The sequence below is a fragment of the Perca flavescens genome, chromosome 3, assembly GCF_004354835.1.
Source record: "Perca flavescens isolate YP-PL-M2 chromosome 3, PFLA_1.0, whole genome shotgun sequence".
In the NCBI taxonomy this organism is placed as follows: Eukaryota; Metazoa; Chordata; class Actinopteri; order Perciformes; family Percidae; genus Perca; species Perca flavescens.
Window position 1 is genome coordinate 3,821,478 of NC_041333.1, and position 22,088 is coordinate 3,843,565.

The 22,088-nt window shown below is 39.1% G+C and overlaps 1 protein-coding gene across 2 annotated transcripts in view; it reads right to left on the bottom strand.

Annotated features, from left to right (window-relative positions):
• cadm2b (cell adhesion molecule 2b) overlaps window positions 1–22,088 on the bottom strand; it is a 189,906-nt gene that overhangs the window by 49,998 nt on the left and 117,820 nt on the right. The window contains exon 1 of one of the 2 annotated variants that reach the window (XM_028574645.1): window positions 10,545–10,626. The exons of the other annotated variant lie outside the window; for it this stretch is intronic. Coding sequence (XP_028430446.1) covers window positions 10,545–10,581 — 37 coding nt within the window. The 5' untranslated portion in view covers window positions 10,582–10,626. Of the gene's footprint in view, window positions 1–10,544; window positions 10,627–22,088 lie in introns of those variants that run through there. 2 annotated transcript variants of the gene reach the window in all.

Here is a 22,088-nt window from a genome sequence, read left to right on the forward strand (position 1 = left end):
CGTTTGTCAGAAATAGTGGTAATACTTTTTCTAATGCTGTTGCTAGAACAATAAAGACTGTTACACAGAGTATACAATTTGGTAAAAGCAACGGTGTGAGGTAGAAAAGGTCTAGAATAAAGCCACTCTGACAATAGCAGACACTATGTCAAGGGAAATCTGAAGTTATAATGAAATCCAGGTGAATCTGTTGCAATCAAACTGGCCTCTGTCATAAAATCCTTTTTATTTTGGCACCTTGGGAGTGATAACAGTGGAAAGGTGCTGGGTTTAACCGGCCTACATGGGGATAAGGGGGTGAAACTAAACACAAAAAAATGTCTTTCTGTTTGGAGAAAATCTAACTTTACAGTTTTTTTGTTCAACTTTAAGTTGAAGCTAGTTTAAATCTGATCAAAAAGCATGAAGTGAAAATTGGCAGCTTTTCATGTTTCACAACACAATCCAGATCAATCTACTTAGGACACCCCATTTCATAATTACATAGTTGTAATGTTATGAAAGCAGTATATCATCTTAGCAGTGTTGTAGTTCGTTTTGTTATTTTGTCACCAACTGTCGAGTCTGAGTCGAGCCTCGAGTCCCCAGTGTTCGAGTCCAAGTCGAGTCAACAAAGTTGAGTCAGTGCTGAATTCCAAGACTGCCTACATTTCTCCACTCTGGCACCTTTAAAGAGCTGATATACTAATAAAAGAGGGTCTACATTAAACAAAAATGACACCATTGTCACGACTGCAAAGGGAGTTTATTTACTGACTTTTTTTCGAAACAACGAATGAAGTACTCACGATAAGGTCTCTCATAATTAATTTGTACAATACTACTTGTAAACCCATGTTAGTTTAGTAAATACACTCACCGGCCACTTCATTAGGTACACTTGTTCAACTGCTCATTAACACAAATATCGAATCAGCCAATCACGTGCAGCAACTCAATGCATTTAGGCATGTAGACATGGTCAGGACGATCTGCTGAAGTTCAAACCAAGCGTCAGAACGAGGAAGAAAAGTGTGACTTTGAACGTAGCATGGTTGTTGGTGCTGGTTTGAGTATTTCAGACACTGCTAATGGGATTTTCACGCACAGTCATCTTTGGAATGGTCCAAGAAGGAGAAAATATCCAGTGAGCAACAGTTCTCTGGGCAAAAATGCCTTATTGATGGCAGAGGTCAGGAGAAAATGGTCAGACTAGTTTGAGCTGATGAAAGGCAACAAATAACCACGAAGAAGAATCTCTGAACGCACAAACCTTCAAATCTTCAGAGCAGATGGGCTACAGCAGCAGAAGACCACACTGGGTGCCACTCCTGTCAGCTAAGAACAGGAAAACCGAGGCTACACTCTCCAAGATTGGACAATGGAAGATTGGAAAAAATTGCCTGGTCTGATGGTCTGACAAAATAAAATTTGGTTTTTATTTCACTCTGGCTTTGGCAATGTAAACGTCTGTTTCCCATTTCAATAAAGACACTTTTAATTGTATAGATTGGTAGTTTGGCTCCTTTGATCGAATTGTGTTCACCACTATGTATTTCTTTTGCCTTTGTTTTAATAGTTGTGGTATTTAATAATGTGGTGTGGCTTCATCGTCTGCTTCACGTTTACCTAGCAGTCCTAGCAGCGCAGCAGAACCATGCATTATTTATTTATATTTAGTGTCACTGGGCCCATCCTCTCATAACTCTGGGTGCCCCCCCCGCCCTGAACTTCAAAATTACTCACTGACATGAAACCAAGAAATTAACAGATCTACAGCAGATCCCCTGAGCCCTACACTTTGATTCAGCATCATTAATGGGGCACTGTCAGACGTTTGTTAGCACATGGCTGGACTGGATTCAACAGTGATAGACTCCATCTGTTCCTTAGGTATATTAAAGACTGTTAATGTAACTGTCTGCTTTTGTTTGTGTCTAAAATGATTTACTGTGACTTGTGTGATTCCTCTTACAGAAATGCACACCCGGAATAGAGACCTGGGGGCTGTTTCACAAAAGTAGAATTTATAAATCCAGGATAACCGATAAAGAGAGGCTTGACCTAGTCTAATCTGTGCATCCTGGCTTGGTGCGTTTCATGAAGGCCGAGCCAGGCTGAGGAGGAGTGACTAGGTCGAGCCGGGCTGAAGTAATTCGGATAGATGCACGTTCACGGCTTTCCTTAACACACCGCGAGGTCGATAACAGATTTACTGATGCCAAAATGGAGAATACGCATTGTTCATACTTTACAGAGTATGATAACGTGAAACACATTATTTGTAATTTTTTTAATTATTAGCTGTAATGAAACAGCGCAAGAAAGTGAGGCAGACGATGGCGGACCGACTGAATGCGTCATAATCAGACCATTCAAGGAGTTAGGCTACTAATCATTTGCACAAATTAACCGTTGTACTCTTTGCCTTAAAAGTGAGCAGAAGATAATGTTACTCAGGAAATTTACCATCAAGATCAATTTTCTACAATGCTAGAATATGATGCATAAATATTTCTTTCACTCTGTTCCTCCCTCTCTCTCATGGGCTAAAATATAAATTTCCTAAGTCATATTAACTTCCACTGCTCACTTTTAAAGTGTACAACTGTTCATTTTTGCAAATGACAAGTGGCTCATTGAATGGTTTCAGTTAAGAGCAGTAGTTCATAAATGTATATTTTTAGACTACCCTATCATTCAGTCGGTCCGCTATTATCTGCCACGATATTTTTTAAGTTTTTATTTTTATAGAGGACAAATTTCCTTCTTTACATATTATATGCTTTGCTCCCTCGTATATGGACATAGAAAAGAAAGACACTGAAGAAATTTGACTCTAAATTCTAGAAACTATAAAGATAATTAAGTGATACATTTCATGCACACTGTAAACATGAATGTAAGAGTATATTCATCAGTTATTTCCCCCCCAGCAAAATATAAGGTCAAAAACCATTGGGGTGTCCTCTGTCTGTTGTTACATGAGTAGTAGTCTAACCTATATAGTTATTGGTTCAGTGAACTAAGACTATAATTAAGGAGGATTGTACAACTAAGGAGGATTGTACAATTAGAGAATTTAGGTTTTATAATTGTACAATCCTCCCAAATTATATTCCCAGTTTACTGGACAACACAAATTGTGTGCTAAGGATGCCAATTTATTGAATCTTTAATTGTTAAAGAATACAAAAAAAATGAATCAACTAAAATAATTTAAGGTGCATTGGTCCACTATAGAAACACACATGCACAGCCCTTAGTAACTGACTTCATTTAAAACACATTTGACAACTGTATCAGCCTTTTCTAATTATCTCAACAACTGCAGTAATATATTCATCAAACTTCTAACAACAATATGAATAGCAGTCTTCATACAGCAATATAACAGTAACGATGACTGTCACATTAATAATTATAAAAAATAATGGTCACAACTTTAAATAATAACAATATGCACCTGTTGTATTTTAATGCAGGCTGATAACAATAGGTTAAAGCCACTGCTGGGTGAACAGAAAAGGATCCAGGATTAATAAATCCTGGCTGTTAGCCTGGTCAGGAGCAGGCTAGCTGTTAGCCTGATCAGGAGCAGGCTAGCTGCACAGAATAAATCTCCATGGTTACTTAGGTGCCTCTGCTTTTGTGAAACCGAGTCAAGGCTAAATTGAGCCAGGATAACTGTGAAATCCCGGCTTAATCCCTTATCTTGGTTTTGTGAAATAGCCCTCTGGGTGATTCATAATCTGTACACAAGATAGCTATTAAAAATTAGGGGTGGGAATCCCCATAGCCCCCATGATACTATTACGATACTTATGTTACGATACAATATTATTGCTATTTTAAACATGTTGCGATATTCTGCGACATGTTGCAATTTATTACCCTTTTTAACTTTGTCAACATCTGTTTTATCTAAAAACGTAAATTTCTGTTTGTTCATCTTACCATTTAACAGACCTTACGACTCTACGAAGAAACAATTCACACATCAAACAAATCTTCTATTCAGGTGAGTTGGAAAATATCACATTAGACTTGAGAAAAGCAAGATCCCGCACTTTGCTCTTGCTAAAGCAGGGATGTCAAAGTCAATTGCACTAAGGGCCAAACTGGAAAATGAGAATCACATCAAGGACATGTACATTTTATTGACATGCTTTTATTTAATGGAAAATGTCAAAAATATCTTTGACTGTATTACTGCATGTCTCATATAGCCTTCTCACTTACAATTTCCGCCAAATTCTGCTTTAAGTGTTGAGTAAATGCAGTTTGAAAAGAGTTTCCTGTCTTTTTGGTTTGGTGCGCAACTAGGAGGGCCAAAACATATTGTGAACCTAGTCTATGAACACGTGTCAAACTCAAGGCTGGACCTCTGGACCTTCGTCAAGGAAACTCTTGCTGTAGCAAGAGCAGAGTGTGGGATCTTCCTTTTTTCAAGTCTAAAATGATTCTAGTACCAAAAAGTTAAATTCTCGTGCAATTTATTTAATAATAGATTGATACTTGGTGTCCGTGTATCGACACAGTATTGCCACGAAAAATATCGCAATACTATGCCGTATGGATTTTTCCTCCAACCCCAATTAAAAATTTAATCAGAAATGGATTAAAACGGAGTAGTTCTCAACCCCAAACTTGATGCAGCAGCTCAGAACGACCCATAATCAGGCCTGAGAGTGTATGTCTCGGGCTGTCCAGATAATGGCAGCCTGTCACATGATTCTCCACAGGAGTATTGATATTATTGCTTAGTATACCATTTATGTGGTCTTCCTGCCAAAACTAACAACACCGCTCCCTCAAAGGGAGTGATGTGGATTTGATTAATGCTGACCCTTCTGTGGAGGACTACTGAAAATGAATACACACAACCCTCCATTCTAAAACGATCTAACCAGTTCACACAATGGTTCAAGAAATCTACTGCACTACAACTAATCTCTCTCTCTGTAGTTAGAGAATTCTGGGTGTATAATTCTTATAATAGGTATCATGTGTAAATTACTATAATAGTGTGTATAGTTGACAAAATGTCAAAACAACAGCAGCTTCTGCTATGAACATCAGGTCTGCTTCTAGCTTATTGGTTAGAAATAGATAGCAAAACTGAATTTTTCAACACATTAATATTCCATACTGTATGTTACTGAAGTGCACCAACTCTCTCTTTGAAGCATATCATGTAAACAACATGTTCTATTCACTAGAGTCCAAATAAGACCACGTCGCTAGATGTTGCCAGCATGCAGAACACTAATGCATGCAACCCCACACTGTCTGCCGCAATTTGAAATGATCTTGAGATTGCAGCTCAACAGCTTAGTTAATAGCTGGTACTAAATGTTTATTTGTATAGGGCATATGGTTAAGCTTGTCTGAGTAGGGCAAATGAATAAATTATGTGAAATTGACAAAATATGTCTATCTTAAATAAACAAGAATAGAAGATACAAAGACCTTTTGATCAAGTTAGCATGCGAGGCAAAACCGCAGACTTCACCTAAAAGATTAAAAAGCTACAGTACATTATAAAGTACAGTATATAAACTATATCTATGCATACAGGCACATTGAGTGTGGTATATACAGAGATGATGCAAACAGCATGATGATTCTGACTTCACGTTATTTAAATATCTGAATATAATAGGCTTGCCGGCACATTCATTAACTATCTTAAACTGTAAATGACAAAGGAAATGCTTTGAAAGTCAATGGTTATGAGAGTAGATAAGACAGGCTACTTTCTTTCATCAACTCGGCCCTGTAGTAACCCAATCATATCTGATTGTTTTCACCTCGAGTGACCTTTTCTGAACAGTCTTAAGAGGAGAAACATGGGCACAAACATATTTCAAGTGATTTATTTCCATCATACAGAAAGGTCATATCTGTCACCAAAAACAATCAGTTACGCTGACAGTGTAATTTAAGCCCTATTGGTTCAACATCAACCAAAATGCTTCTCATGGTTATGGAAAACCTGCTGATCTGAGGCACTCAATTAGCCGTGCCATTTTAAAAGCCATCAGCCTCGTTGATTGGAGAGATTTAAGCAACTATTTAAGGGCAGCGGCTAATTAGCACTAAATCTAGATCAGATCCATTAACCGCAGCTAATCTTTAAATTACCTGTCCAAAGTGATCCGTGGTTGAAAACTGTGCAACTACTGGTTCGAACTTGGTCAGCATTAGATAATGTCACCATTTAAAATCAACAGGGAACATTTGAAATCTTACTATACAGGCCTTCCAATATGCAATTCATTTAGTCATAGAAAATCCATATGTAATTATGGTAAAAGCAAAGGCTGATTACTTTTGTCCAGATTAGTAATGTACCCCCTGTCACTCTTTTTCACACCCCATTTGCATCAGACAATTAAGTAAAAAGAGAAGGAGGCTGGAGGAGACATTGTATGTGCAGGTCACTTGAGAACACTATTTTTTATTCAGATGCAATCCAGCTGTTGTTTCTATCTGAACTGCTGTTTTCATTCCAGGTGCAAATGGCTCCTGGTGTTTTTTTTTTGCTAAATCTAACATGAATCTTTCTTGCATTAAATGTGTTTGTGTGGAATCTTATCAAGACACATTTGACTGCATTGAGATTATAGTGGTTTTCTACAATGCTTCCATCAACAGTTCACAGCAGATCGTTCACAGCAGATCAGACAGACACAATGCACATGTTGCGATGACCCACCGCATGACAACTGCGTATCAGCTCTGTATTGTATTTATAGTCAGCAACGATAGTGTGATCTTAAATGATGCAGTCAGTTGATTGAGCTGTTACGGAGGCCGATGCAGCCTGTTAGAGAGGAAATAACCAAGACGGAGTGAGCTGTCTGTCAGCTTTACCCTCCATCAAAAAGGACATTTGGTGCCTGTTACTGAGTAGCACCTGAGCAAAAGTGAAGCTCCCTAGACTCAGAGGTGGTACTGAGAGCCGTCCTCCCCTGTGATTTGCCACAGTGGGGGAGGTAGAGGCAAGAGAGGCGGAGGACAATCACAGAACTGGCAATAAATATCCCTGCTGGGGGAAACTCTTAGCAGTGTTTTTTTCTTGCTGTGCAGGAACAGGAAAGTGGCAATACATCAGCTTCAGAAAGTGGGCCACAGTACTGTCTCCAGGTGAACAGGAAATTACAGGTTCAACTGGTTTTACTTACACGACTGATGTTCCTCAAATGAACGTTGGGATTTTTGTCAAATCCTTTTTTTAAGAAATCTGCTGGGTACAACGTCTACATAGTGACAAACAAGTGGCAACAAATCGATTTTCTAATATTGCACCTGTCAATACAGAACGTGCCTAGCCTATTTTGCTGCCAATACTGCCGATGTTGTCTTACCTGTAATAAAATCAGTATATATTTATGTTTAACATGGTATTTCATTTTATCAATGGGAAACATACATGTGTCTAGACAAAGCTAGCAGCAGCAGCGCCGCGTCAGACACGTTTCTGGTGTGTAAAGAAAAAAAGTAGCTGACACGCAACAGAAACACCACGCTCACACTACGCAGCCAGTGTGTACCTGGCCTTATGCACACCCCTTCAAATACAGAATGCTTTAATTAATGAGAATTCTGTGGAACATAAGCTTGAGTGTGATTCATGCGCCAAACTTGTAATTACCACAAGTATGGATTTCCTTTAAAATGTTGAGGAGCCAATGAATGAGGAGGGAATGAATGAGAGTAATTACCACATGATCTTCAAATATTACTTACAAACACTGTTTGGTGAGAGATACAATATGCATTCGTGTTCCATCTCCACAAAGCACATTGCCGAAATTTTTTAGATGTTCAATAAAACCTTATCACACTAAGAATCCTTGCCCTATCCTCTTTAAATGTATCATAACCTCTATCAGAAATGCAATTAAATTCAAACTGCTTGAATATGCCCTTCATAATGGTTACATAACACATTTGTAAAAACAACCACTGTAATTTCTGCTTCATGTCTGACCTCTGCCATATGGTTTACTACTGATAGAGTTACTGCTTTTGTTTCCTATTTGCAAAGAAATCACTACTACCTTGCTACTTCTGGCTGAAAAACATGAGTCTGGGATGGCCATGAAATGGTCATTCATGAGACAATTTACCTTCAATTTAAACAGTGCCTGTCTACACAAATAATTTGTTCTATTCTCTGTACTGGCACTGGTCAAAGCATTGCTTTATGCGGTCCTCAGAGATAAAATAAATGTATTTGTAAAGTTGGGCTGCTCGATAATGGAAAAAAACCATAATCACGATTACTTTGGTAAATATTGAAATTCCGATTATTTAAAGGTCCAATGTGTGGGAATTTCTCCCATCTAACGTTGAGATCTTATCGCAATCAAGTCTCTCGCACCATGCAGTTCAAAGTAGGTATTACAGCTACGGTAGCCTTCACGCTTCAAAAAGCCGGTCTCTTGCTCTCTTAAATATCCTTTTTCTTTTTCTGACCGAAGAAGAAGACTCCTGTTCCTGACATTCGGATTTTGAATACGTGTTGTCCTCCACGTTTCCTTCTTCAAACCTGCCGGGGCTGGGAAGCTACGATACCCATTAGCAGCATTAGCAGCACCTGGGAGTTCATCATGTGACAGAGAAAACGCCAAAGGAGGAGCAGTACGTCCTGTATCTCCCTTACCGGCTAACGTATTTCAAGATGGAGCATGAATATGGAGCGTCTACCCCAGTTCATGCAAATGCAAATGTAAAATTTCAAACCAATAGGAATACTTGGAATTGATAGTGGAGGTAAATATTCATGAAAAAGGACAAGTTTGTGAACGGCCAACACAGATTTTGATAATGAACAACTAAATACGTTACACACTGGACTTTTTAACAAGATTACTCATTGACTTTTGGAAAGATGTTGCAATTATTGAGCTTAACAAAGTTAAACAAATCAACAGTGAAAACTCCTAGAACTGTGACATTTCTTTAATACTTTTCCCGTTTGAACATTTTTGTTTTCATTCAGAACACAAGACAAAATAAGAGTTTACTTGCAAAACGAAATGTGCAAAATAATTGTTTTTCTCCATTATTCTGTTTTTGTGATCATTAGGAGCCAAAATCGTAATCACGATTAAAATTTCCGATTAAATGAACAGCCCTATTGTAAGGTGTTGCTAAATAAATCCAGAGGCATGTTTTCCATTATAATGACATCTGCCAGAATGATCTTTCTTCCTGGCTGACTAAATCTATTAATCAATATTCAAAACTGATACATGTGGTTATATTCATTATCTTCTTCGTTATTAATAAGAAGTTATTAACCGTAATTAGGGTACTGAAAGTGCTTCTCAACGTTGAACGAGATTCCAAAGGTGCGGATGCTGAATGTGTATCTTCTGTTAATTAAAAACTAGCCCCCTAATTACTTCTGTAATTAGAAAACACAGCATTTTCAAAAAGTGTGGAAAAAAAGCGAAAAACCCTCGGTGTTCATTCATGAACATTAACAACATTAATCATTGAGTTTGGTTCAAGTCATGTCTAAAAAAAAAAAAAGAACAAAAGAAACAAAAATCCCAAACAAACAAAAATACTGGCCTGAATAAAGCTTGAGCATATGATGTTAGGAAGATATGTTAGAAAGCTAGTTTTCATTTTACTGTGTAAGACAAAAAAAGACAACAATATGCTCATCAAATTTCAAACTGTCAGAATAACAAGCAAATAAATGTTTTTCATCAGTAACAACACTAAAACTGGCATCAATAACCATACAGACAGAAACTGAGACACTGGGGTATCTGTGTTAGGATGCTACAATAGTATCATCCAGCAAGAACATGAGCAATTGCAGAAAATTAATATCCAATATGAAAGGAAGAGAAACGGTCTGTGAATCATCAAATATTCTGTAGTAGGATTATTTTTTTTTTCAAAAGGTAAAAGTAATTCGTGGGTGGGCAGCAAGGAAAAAAAAAAAAACCTAGGTGCTGGATTACTCCGCTCAGTGCGTAATGAATTTGAAAGTGACAATTTATTAGGCGATAGATCAGATTAAATGGCAATGAAGTGAAATCCACCACCAAATATCAGGACAAAGCATTCCGTACTGAAGGGCAGCGGTAAAATAAAAAGTATGAGAAGCAGGCTCGTGACCAGAAGGTCTGCAGTTTGAGTGCACAGTATGTCGGGGGAAAATGTGGGCTGGTAAAGCAAATGAGAAACATTCTCCTCCCTCATCTACCGCTGAGGTGTCCTTGAACCAACAACCCCCCCAGCTGCTCCAGTGGAGCAGCACAGTGGCCAAATAGAGGGAAAGCATGACTGGGTGAGGCGGGCAGCTCCCTGGTGTGAACATGTGAATCTATACATATGTGAAGCAGGTTGTATCTGAGAAACAGCGAGCATGTTCAGCAAACCTCTCCTGGAGAAATAAAGCTTAAAAAAAATGCCCAGCGTATGTTGATGCTTCCCAGGCTCTTGGGGGAGATAAAAGGGAGATCCAAACATTGTTTATTGGGAACTGTGCGCAACATAAATCATGTAGCAAGAAAATGGAGGCAATAACTCACCTTTCGCTTTGCTTTTTGTCCCAGCCACTGATAGCATGATGGGGTAAAGCAAGGAAACAGCAGGTTAGATAGGTAGCACAGTATGAAGGAGTAACATTGATAGCGTCATGATTATTTGCCCTACCCATGGTGACAGGAAGTGTAAGAATACATGTTGGGAATAGTATTCAAATTTACCCTACTGTGTCATGACATGTCAAATGTTAAAACTAAACATCAATACAACATTACAGCCAAAACCAACATGAATACTAATATGAGTATCTGGAGCTGGTAGTCCACAGAATATGATTACAGTTATTTACACACAACTTAGTGGAAAGAGTTAACACTCCAATTGTGTATCTGCAGATTCATTCACAGGTATTCTTTAATATGACCTAAATGATACACTTTACTGGATGTGATAAAAATGGATATAATAAGTGAACGAAAAGTAGTATCTAACTATAAATCGAGGGACCACTGTGTGTGTGTGTGTGTGTGTGTGTGTGTGTGTGTGTCTTCCGCATGCGCAGGGGGTGAAAGTCTTGTGTTGTTTTACCCACCCACCACCAAACCTGCCTCCTTACACGTGGATTTTCGGTCTTTAAAGCGCCCATATTATGCTCATTTTCAGGTTCATAACTGTATTTTAAGGTTGTCCCAGAATAGGTTTACTTTTCAAAAAACACCATCTTTTTGTTGTACTGCACAGCTCTCTCTCTCACTGAGACCTCTTTTCATCTTCTTCTTCTGGACTACCTTTGATTGCACTCGCACATGCTCAGTAGCTCAGATGTAGAGCATGTCAGCTAGCTAACTCTAGAGACAGTAAAAGAAAGCCTGTTTCTCCAACTTTGGTCAGTTACAAGGCAGGATTAGCTGGGTGACTTCTAAATGAGGGCGCACATGTAAGTAGTTCTTTTGTTGATTATGGTGAACTTGTGTGTGTTGTAGCAGTGCTTTGCTATTGAGAACAACGTAGCATGCTAGCGTTAGCATTAGCGTTAGCATGCTAACGCTAGCGCTACGAGCTAACGGTTGTGGTTAACGCCGATTTTGAAGCAGGACACATTCAGAAACCGTATCGCACTCAAAACAGCATGGATGGATTTTTTTCAAAGTTTGTATGTGTGTGGAAGCACCAGAGACACAAAAGAACACCCCAAATCCCAGAAAAAGTGTTTTTTTCATAATATGGGCACTTTAATACTACTCTTTACCGTTGTTGCTCTTCAGACTACGCCATCTTACAGCGCTCAATGGTGTTTTAAGCCCCCAACGTCTCCTTCCAGGCAGCGCTGCGACCATTGACTTCAAGGCACCTAACCCTAACCTTAACCCTAACCATTGCCTAATCCTAGTGCCTTCCAAGCAGCGCTGCCTGGAAGGAGACATTGGGGGCTTAAAACACCGATAAACTTACAGCGCCGCGGTCGAGCTGCTGCTGATGCCCGGTGCGTCCAATACAGACGCTAAAGGGTGCCTTTTGTGTCGGGATCTGACGCTGAGAGCCATTGACCAAGCGTCAGTATTTGACCACTTGGGAATGAGAACGGGTTGCCCAAGCATGTCTTGGCAGTGGGCTTCTTGTGTGCCAAGAAGTGATCATTTGCCAAAAAGGGACTACTGTCTACCCTACATGCAAATGATGAAATGAATCGTACACAAAGACGTTAGATGAACGCCCAGGCTCTTTCTCCGGCAGTTCTGCGCGCTGCAGCGGCTTCCTAAGCAGGCTGAGCCGGGCTCCCTGCTTTCTCTGCCCGGTCCATATCGCTATCTGGATGTGCGACAGGCTAGACAAAGAAAAGGAGACACACTGAATCTCTAGATGAGCCGCAGCCAAGCTTGAATGAACCGTGCTTATAGTTAGATAAAGTTGTGGGAAAAGAAATACTGGGAACCAAGCAATCAACCCGTTCGGAAGAGGAGCGCTCCAAATGGGCACTGCACTAGTTTAGGCAAATAGTAAGTACTAAACTTGAGCAGGTTCCATGATACCTCAGTTCATGAATCAACTGTATACCAAGATTTAAGATTAGTTTTAGGGGCATTTTAGGCCTTTAGGACAGCTGAAGATATGAAAGGGGAAAGGGGGAAAGACAAGCAGCAAAGGGCCGCAGGTCGGAGTCAAACCAGCGGATGGAACACAATGGAAATAAGTTTGTAACTTTCTTGTGTTATCCTCAACAGTTCTGTTAAATGTACAATGTCACTGTGATGGCACCTTGTTATGCATTTATTTCTGTTACTTTCTAATAAATCAAATAACTTAACTCGGCCTGTATGCCGAGTTAATGGTAAAAACATCTTTTTGGGGCGCGAGGGCATATCCACACAGAAGAACCAGAGTTCACAGAACAGTGAAGCTGATAAATGGAATTGTATCATTGTGCTTTGATAAATTGATAACTAAAAAGTTTTTGCATTGAGCATTTGCTTGTATAAGATTACTGTGTCGTGGGTAATAATGTTAAATCTGCTTAATTTTTAGATGAAGAATACTTGATACACTACCATGTAATGTTGCATAAAGCTGAAGGAGCATGGGATATAGCAAATAATCATATTCTGTAAGTAAAAACAGCGCCTGGGAAGAATTCTACTCAATAACTTTCACCTTCCGTGCAAATTAGACGCTACCCAGGTTAACATGGCAGGTAAACTATTTCCTTTCATCATCACTTGAGAGACAGGCACTTTGGTTGTCTCCAGTGGTTACATAAAGGAAGGCGCTTTGCTGTCTTTCAGGTAGAGACACTTTGTTAGGTGTAATGAGGACAGAACATTGTTACCAAAGGCTTCAGACAAGAAGAGATTAACAGTAGATTTGCCGGTAGGATTTTGAAAAGGATTCATTACATAAACTGGAACATCAACACTGAATGCTAATTAGAAGTAGAACTGTGTGCCCAAGATAAAACAAAGCACCACACACCACACAAAAGGCCCAGTTCCAGACACGTTACCACCCTCTAACCTAAGATACTACTCCATGTCTGTGGTGGTGAAAACGCTGTTGAGATAGAAGAGTTTAAGCAATGGCTTTCTAATGTGCAAAACCTTTTCAAAGAGGTGCACTGACTTTTTTTGGCTTCTGTTCACAAGAGGCGGCTACAGTAACTTGCTCACCTGGAGCGAAGATTATAGTATTTAAAAAAAATAAATACCCAAGGATGAAATTCAACATTCATTTGGATTTCCCCAGGTCACAAGATGGGAGGAGGAGGATCAAACAGGCAACCACCCGCCTTAAAGGTGATGTGTATGTTTGTGTCTTTGTACACACTAAAGAATAAATCAAGGAAACACTATAGACTTAATGAGAAGCCTCTTGAGGAATCTAAGTGATTTATAGCGGACGTTTGCCCCAGATGTTACACAGCACACATCAGGAAAAACAGAAAACTGTATGAAGAACTCACTGCTGGTCTTCCTGCACGATTGTGCATGTGCAAGTCTATCCATGAGGTAGGACGTTATATTAATTTACAGCTCACATCCGATGACATTTTCCTGTAGTTGTGTGGTTGTTATTAGTTGTAGTGGCTCGTCCGTTTTGTTTTTAAAAAGGTTCTGATTTTCATGCATTTTTATGTTTCCATGCACTGATCTGCTGTTTTTTAATAATTTGGCAAATTTGCTAAAGGTTTTCATCCAATCTATAGGCCTAAATTACCACGATACACATTCATAGAATAAGTAGTCTCACACTGCCAGAGAAAAACGTGCTCTGGCTTATTGGCATTTCTTTAAAGCAATCACAATCGTCTTGGACAGAGCCACAGTGCCGCTGCAAATTAGCCTCGAGAGGGAACTTTTGTACGTTCAAAAGTTGTGAGCTGTGTAGTGAGTTTAGAATGCCAACACAAAGAAAGAGGAAGGGGACGGACATCCGGCCGAAATGAGGGACATCCGGCAGCACCTGAACAATCCCGGAAATGAAACGTCATCGATATAGACTATAGAATAAGTGGCCTGACATTTTCTTGATTCTGACATTTCTTTCTTATTTTCTACACTTCTTTTGATCACCCTGCATGAAGCTTCTGAAATGTTGATTACATTTTAATGGAACTGTATTTTTTTTTTAATATAATTTCACGTGAGAAATAGTTTGATTGATTGATTGACCGAGCTGTGGGTGAAGCATGACTGGAGGTTTTCCTCGCTAAGCCTTGACCAAATCTGTACTGACTGACTGCAATGTGCGGTTGACTGAAAAGAGCACTTCTTGGCTCCTCGAGAAATACACTGCCCTTGTAGTATGTACCTGTCTTCCACCTCTGGTCTACAATGCATTGTGTGCTGACACATCCTGTCTTTTATGGGAAACAGCTAACAGGCCGTCGTTCCCTTCCTGCTGGTGCTGCCGGTGACATTGTTCACACTATGCACACCTCATTTGTTTCTGTTGTTGTCAAGGATGATTTTTGGCTCCTTACCATCTTTCTGCTGCTCAAAGTTGCATCTGTATTCAAAATTCTCATCAATGCTGCACTGATGTGTTTTTCCCACTGCTGATATTTGAGATCTGCTAGGCATCCATCATAACGATAATGACATGTTTGCAGAGAAGGCTATTTGAGGGGAAAGGCTGTGTTTGTTTGTGTGTGTGTGTGTGTGTGTGTGTGTTAACATGTTGGTACCTTCGGTATTACATAAGCTGTGGCTTAAAGATCCTGCAATCTGCCTTTTTTCCTCACTTACCAGCCTCCCCAGGGCCACTTTTACACATTACACATCTTTGCATTTCTCTTACTGCCAGGCCAAACGTTCAATAAAAGTAGCAATCACGTTGCTCATTACAATGCCCATAGCTGAGGGCGGAATGAAGCCTTGTGGAAAAAAAAAGTACCATTTCTGACTTAAAAATAGGTCGGTGTTAATCTGAAGTCTGCAGAGAGGACAAAATGTGTATCTAAAAAAATAGGTCATGTCTTGGTGATCCTTGAACAAGCTCTTATCTGATGAAGAAACTGGGAAGACTTGTAAAATGTAACATCTGCCATTCTATTATCGCATGGAAAATTCATTGTTTTTGGCACTCATTAATCTTTCTGTACGCTCCCAAGCCTGCGCCTCTTCCTATTTTCTCCTTACGTGGAAGTTATTAATCTCTGACTCCCTCTAAATTTAATAGTGTTGACAAAGTCAGACACCGTGATAAGATTCTCCTTGCTGGGAACTGGAAATGTTTGCAAGCACATGGCAAGCATATCAATATATAACGCTTTAACATTCCTAAGAGGACATTCCCCGAAAATCAATAGCAGGGCACATAACAACACACTCCAATGTGGTTAACACATTTATCGCATGGTTAAATGCATAAGAGCATTCAATAAATCCAGCGCTACGTAGAAAAACTGCAAACAACTACCTGTGATTACCTGACCTGAAAATAAGTAAGTTACAGCCTTTATTATAATAAAATAAAATAAACTATGCTTTACTTTAACAACAAAAAAGAAAGAATGAGCCTAATATATTGTTATGTAAGTAACATTTCAAGGTCTCAGATATCTTCTTAATTGTAATAACTGAATCTTATAAACCGATATCAGTAACCCGAAAGACTTTGCATTGGAGCAGAATCATCTTTTTGATACACAATTGTTTTAATTAGGGCATTTCTGAAGAATGTTGTATCCTAATCAACAACATTATACTACATTAGTGACTCTGAGGCAGATTATCATATATATCAGCTTGGACAGGAAACATGTGCAGTGCTAATTAACACTCCTGAACATTGTTCATCACTTAAAACCTCCTACATATTTGTGTAGGTACAGGTTGCTTAGTGAACAATTAGTGCTAAATAATAAATAGATGACTCATAACAAAATACAAAGAAGGATACAACAATGTTTCATTGTAAGTTATGACTGAAAAAGTCTAGTCATTGGTATTGCGATGGTGGATTTCCGTTGTTTTCGTAGCAGCAATGTCCCTGTGTCTACCGTTTTTTTTCCATGCCCACCTCTAAAGTTTAGAACAGTAAAGTCTTTATTAAACAAGAACTATGCACAGAAAAGAGATGATTAATGTCGGATTTAGCTATTAGCAAATTTCCATCTGCAGTCCCAGTGCAGCAGCTACACATCACAGAACAATCACCAGTCACTAAAAACATTCATTTACATGCAACACCATTACATTGTCTCTATCACACTACCAATTATACAGACTAATCTACAAGCACACATCAACGTAGAAATACCAGCACATTAATCTAGTGTAACTATGAAATTACAGCTTTAGAAATTAGAAATCTGAATCACAGTCAAATGAATGTCGACATGACTGGTTGCGCAATATACATTTATTTGCACCGTGTGACAAAGAATGAAAGTCAGTGCAAGTTTTAAGCTCAGCTGCGTGAAAGCATATTCCAATGTCTGATGGCCATTCTTGTGATTCAGGGGCGACCCACAGTTAAGAGCTGATCGACAGGTTCTGCTCATTGGCTCAGAACGTAGAGTCAATAAAAACATCTTCAATGGCGGAGAAGAAGCATTGTAAATGATCTTAAATACCAATCGAACTTCTGAAAACAAAATTGAGATTTTCTAAACTTAAGAGGTTGTATTCGGACAATATGTTACAATTATGGTGATATATATAACGATGAAAATCTTTAAAGGCTTGTTTAAAAAGAATCTCAATTGGTTTCAGCCAGTCTTTCTGGCCTTGGACCAGCAGGATGTACAATAATGGAGATATTTTTATTTTTTATATTTTTTTGTCCATAAACACTAAGTGTACATCATTACATGTACAGGATTGTAATTTTGCCGTAGTTTAATAACATTCTGTTAATTTGCTTATTAGAAAGCAGTGCATCATTGCTGATTAGTTATGTCGGCACAAATAACTTACTCCAATAAACTAGGTTTATTAACAATGCTGCTTCTATGCCTCATCATTAGGTTTCAAAAATGCACTTGGTGTTATGACCGGAGTATGAAAAAATGGCAATGCTGGTTCAGAAAATAATTCTTGAAATAACATGAGAGCTTGCTTTCAAGATAAAATTATTCTGAAAGAATTACAAAAAGAACTAACCAGTCTCAGCAAACATACACGAGTCAAGAACAGTTTTAACATATGCCCAAATTTCACTCAATGACCAACAAATGAAGACAATTTTTATATTGATATGGATATAAAACATAACACAACCCAATACAAACAAAAAAAGCACAGGGAACAATAGCTTACAGGTCCCTTGCCTTACGCTATCTCTGCTATCTATTTTGCAAAGGCACCGTCACTGCATCCAGGGCTTACTGTGATTGGTTCAAAGAAATACAAACAAGCCTGAGTGTTTTTTTTTCTCCCCTCTATCCCAAAAGAGATAAGCGGTGTAGCCAGACCATACTCGCTGACACAGCGCTGTGAAGTAAAGCTCTGGCAATGTGAGACTAAGCTGTACCTAACAAACGTTGAGACAAAATGGAAGAAACCATGTACGGGATGAACAGGGATCCCACGCGAGATGTATGAGTGCAATATGTGCCGGAACAAAACAATAAAATGGATAATAGCATGTCAATGACAATGAGATAAGAAAGCAATAAGACAAGGAGAAACACAACGAGGCAGAAAGATGGGACTTTGGCCAGTTTGGCCACCAAAGGCTTCCATTTGGAGCAGTCAGTAAGCCTGCTTGTTAGCTGTATTTTGCATTGTGTGAGGTTCAAAGTGCGACAGAATGAAGTCCATTCGTTTATGTGTCAGACTTATTTCTGAAGTGGGGATGCAGGCCTGTAACAAAGCAATAGTGGCTGGTCCCTGTGGTGATTATTTAAGCGACCACTGAGAGGTTTGTCCACACACACACACACACACACACACACACACACACACACACACACACACACACACACACACACACACACACACACACACACACACAGTGAGAGCTGGCCTCTGTCCCTCGGCTGGCCATCACAGGGGTCACTGCACTCCCTCTGCCAGTGTCACACAACAAACCCTCCTGGGACAGCGCGGCTGTAAGTAACCCTTTGACAAGCAAGCACTTCATCATATTCAGCTCACACACATACTCACATGTGGAGTCACGATGCAGTTTAAATAGGTGCTCTGGGCATCCGTTGGTGGCTCCTAAAAGTCACCAGCTAACTGAAATGTTGGGCAAGTTTTGTGTTTAAATCTTTATTAGACCGGGTAAACCCAGCCCGAGCTGCCGGCGATTTGATTTCGCCCTGCAGCTCAGGCTGGAAACCTGTACGTTTATCTATCCTGCTTCCGTTACAAATTTGCGGGAACCAATCACAAACTGGCTTATCCACCTGGCGCGCTATTGGCAGGTTTAACCAAAGCGCAGCGACCCATTGATGCCGCTGTCGCTGCTGTTTTAAAAGATTTCAAAGGCAAGTTTTCTCTGAAAATGGAACAGAAACTTGCCCTGGAACAATTCCTAGAAAAGAAGGATGCGTTTGCCTTCCTACCGACCGTTTTTTTGGGTTTCTTTTTACTACCGACCGGCTTTCGCTCTGCAAAGTATGTCACCCGGTTCGTTGGTCTGATTGGTTGAAGGACTATCCAATTGCGTACTATCATTTCATCATTTGAACTATGCCTGTTGATCACGCCTCTTGAGCAGTAGAAAATGCAGAAGTAGAAAACTAATGGTTTAGGGCTGCACAACAAATATATATTTTTTAATCATCCATTAAGAAAAAAATAATTGATGGATTCAATTATTTTGTATTCACATTTCATAAAAATACTCATAACAATTTCCTCAGCATTTTCAAAAAATGCTTGGTTTGATTTCAACAATCAATTGCTTATCAAAAGTGTTTGTTAATGCATTTTCTGTTGATCAATTAATGAAGTAATCATTCCAGCATTATTTTGATGCTTCACTTTGTATAAAACAATTAACCAAGATTTCCATCATTTATAGCGCACCCTAGAATTTTATTTGAGCAAATATGGAGAATCTGTAGTGTCTTATTTAGAGCAATTTAACTGTTGCAGATCAGTTCATGATACAGACTTATACAGAGTAGTAGAGTATTGTTTAAGAAGAAAATATGCCATAGTGCAACTCTGGAAAACCTGCTTTTTATGTTTGTGAGGATTTCTTTAAATATTTTAGCCAATCACAATAGAGCAACACAAAGCTGTGAGTGGTAACAGAAGTAGAAACTTTGGACGTGCCATCTATTGAACAAGAGGTGACACAGCTGGTGAAGTGCAACAGCTGTAATATCCTCTCACCTGTGTCCAGAGTTCTGTGAATAATTTAGTGTTTTTTGTGAATTATTGATGAGGTTGAGCTGTAAGAAACGGTCAGTGTCTCCAGCTTTTAACAGCGATAATACGGAATGAATAACCCGATTAATAGAGCCAACTCCTCCACAAACAGCTTCGGAGCAACACAAGCATGCTGTCCTTTCCCCTGGCAGCATGCAGAAGCTTGCATCTCTGCTGCTGCTCCAATGAAAACACCACAATTTAAACACACTTCTAGGGCACTGTGAAAGGTAGTATCACAGGCACACGTCCTCAAACCAATTCCTTCTTCAATTTTCTCATCTTTCTCGTCTCTACTGTGTTTCCATCGGAGCACTTCATGTAACGAATGCCTGCGAGTGTCCCTCCGGTTAGACCAACAAACATGGGAAGGCGGGCCAGAGTAATTGAGAAAACCTGTTTTCACACTGCAGTGTCATGTTGAAGCAAATGTGTGATGAATAAGACCTGCTCATCTTTTCAAGTACACTGGTATGTGTAAAAATAAATGCAGCATACAATGCTTGTATGTAATGGAGGATGTCAGTAAAACCTGAACTGAACTGCACTGAAATCCAGACAAAAACGCACAGGTTTATTTTCCTCATTATCTTCAAATCGTTCTCTGGTATCAAAGCCTTTAAAATACCACAATACTTACTGAGATGATAATAAAAAATAAATACAAACGTGATATGTAAAACAATCGTCACGCCTTTTAACGATAAAAACAACTCCTTGTCTGTGTTACACAAAATCTACTGCTATTTTGCCAATGTCTGACAAATGCAAACTTGCAGAATGCACTGTCACATACATTTGGGTGCAGTACTGTCAGAAGGTTTTGGATATTTTTTTGTTGTATGAATATATATATATATAAAATAAGAATTTTTACTTAGTTTTTATATATATATATATATATATATATATTAGGCGCATATTCCTTGCCCTACTTTACCCATATTGCAACAGTCATACTAGATGACATGGGTCAGCATGAGCATTTAACCCAAGTTAGACCCATTCATATGAGACTTATTACAAGCTCTTTTTTTTTTTCTTAATTCATAAGCAAGTGGTATCTAGCCATTAAACACACTCAGATTGATGCCAAGGTGAAGCTCAAGCCTCTGCCATCACGTGGTGGACTGTGATGCCTATGGCTTCAGGTTTTCTTTTTGTTTTCTTCCAACTTTACCATGGCAGGTAAAAGGTTGTGCCTGAGGCAAAAACAAAGATATCATTTCAGATTTACCATTTCATCAGCTCATTTGACACAAAATTGCCTTTTTTTTGACAGAGGCTGTAATAACACGTTTTCAATACAGCCACATGAGCAGATTGATCTTATGAAGTGGCGTATGTATGACACGCCAATTTGTTATCTTGTTATATAATGTAATCTCAATGTTAATGTAAAATATATAATTGTTTCAGTTTTGGGGGTTAAATTATGGAATTAACTTAATGATGAGTTGAAAATGTGTCTTTGTTGAGTTTCAAAAAAGCTTTAAAATCTAAATTAATTAACGGTTATGAAGTAATTTGAATAAAATGTAAATTGTAAAATGTAAGTATTGAAACACCTCACTTTTTAAATTTGTATTCTTCTGGCCAGCCGCTGCCTCCCCCCTCTCCCTAATCAGGTGCTTGCAAACGCTACCTGGTGCTGATTGGCTGAAACAGTGTTGTTTGGCCCGTGCACACCTTTCCGTTTGTTTGGCATTTACACAGCCAGGGCTGTGTAAGAACACGAAACACAGAAAATAGAGAGCTCGGTGACCATGAGAAGATATCCGCTGAATTTGACCAAAAGGTGTATTAGATTAACATTGCTTACTATACCTTTAATTGAAATGTAATATGAAAAGACACAAGCTCACTTCTGTCTAGCTGTACTGCCTGCACCCTCGGAACAAAAAAAGTTGAGTTGAATTGTACAGGTATGCTCGACAATGAAACCTCTGTTTGTATGGCAGTCACGATAAGGATAACACACCACAACAAAGACAACCACAGTCCCTGCAGTTCTTCTATCACTCAGCAATACCTGCAAGATGGTTTGTGGTGTACACACCACACGGGTGCATGACACCACGCCATGAGGACACGCTTCAGTCCAGCTGAGCTGTATTTGATAAAAACTGAAATGTTTCAAAGTGATTTTGGAGTGCTCATATCTACTCCCTGCTCTACTAGAAATAAAATGTCTTTGTGTTACAGACAATTGCTGGATATTATGTGGCTGCACCAATGCCTTGCAAAAGCCCAGCGCATGCAGAT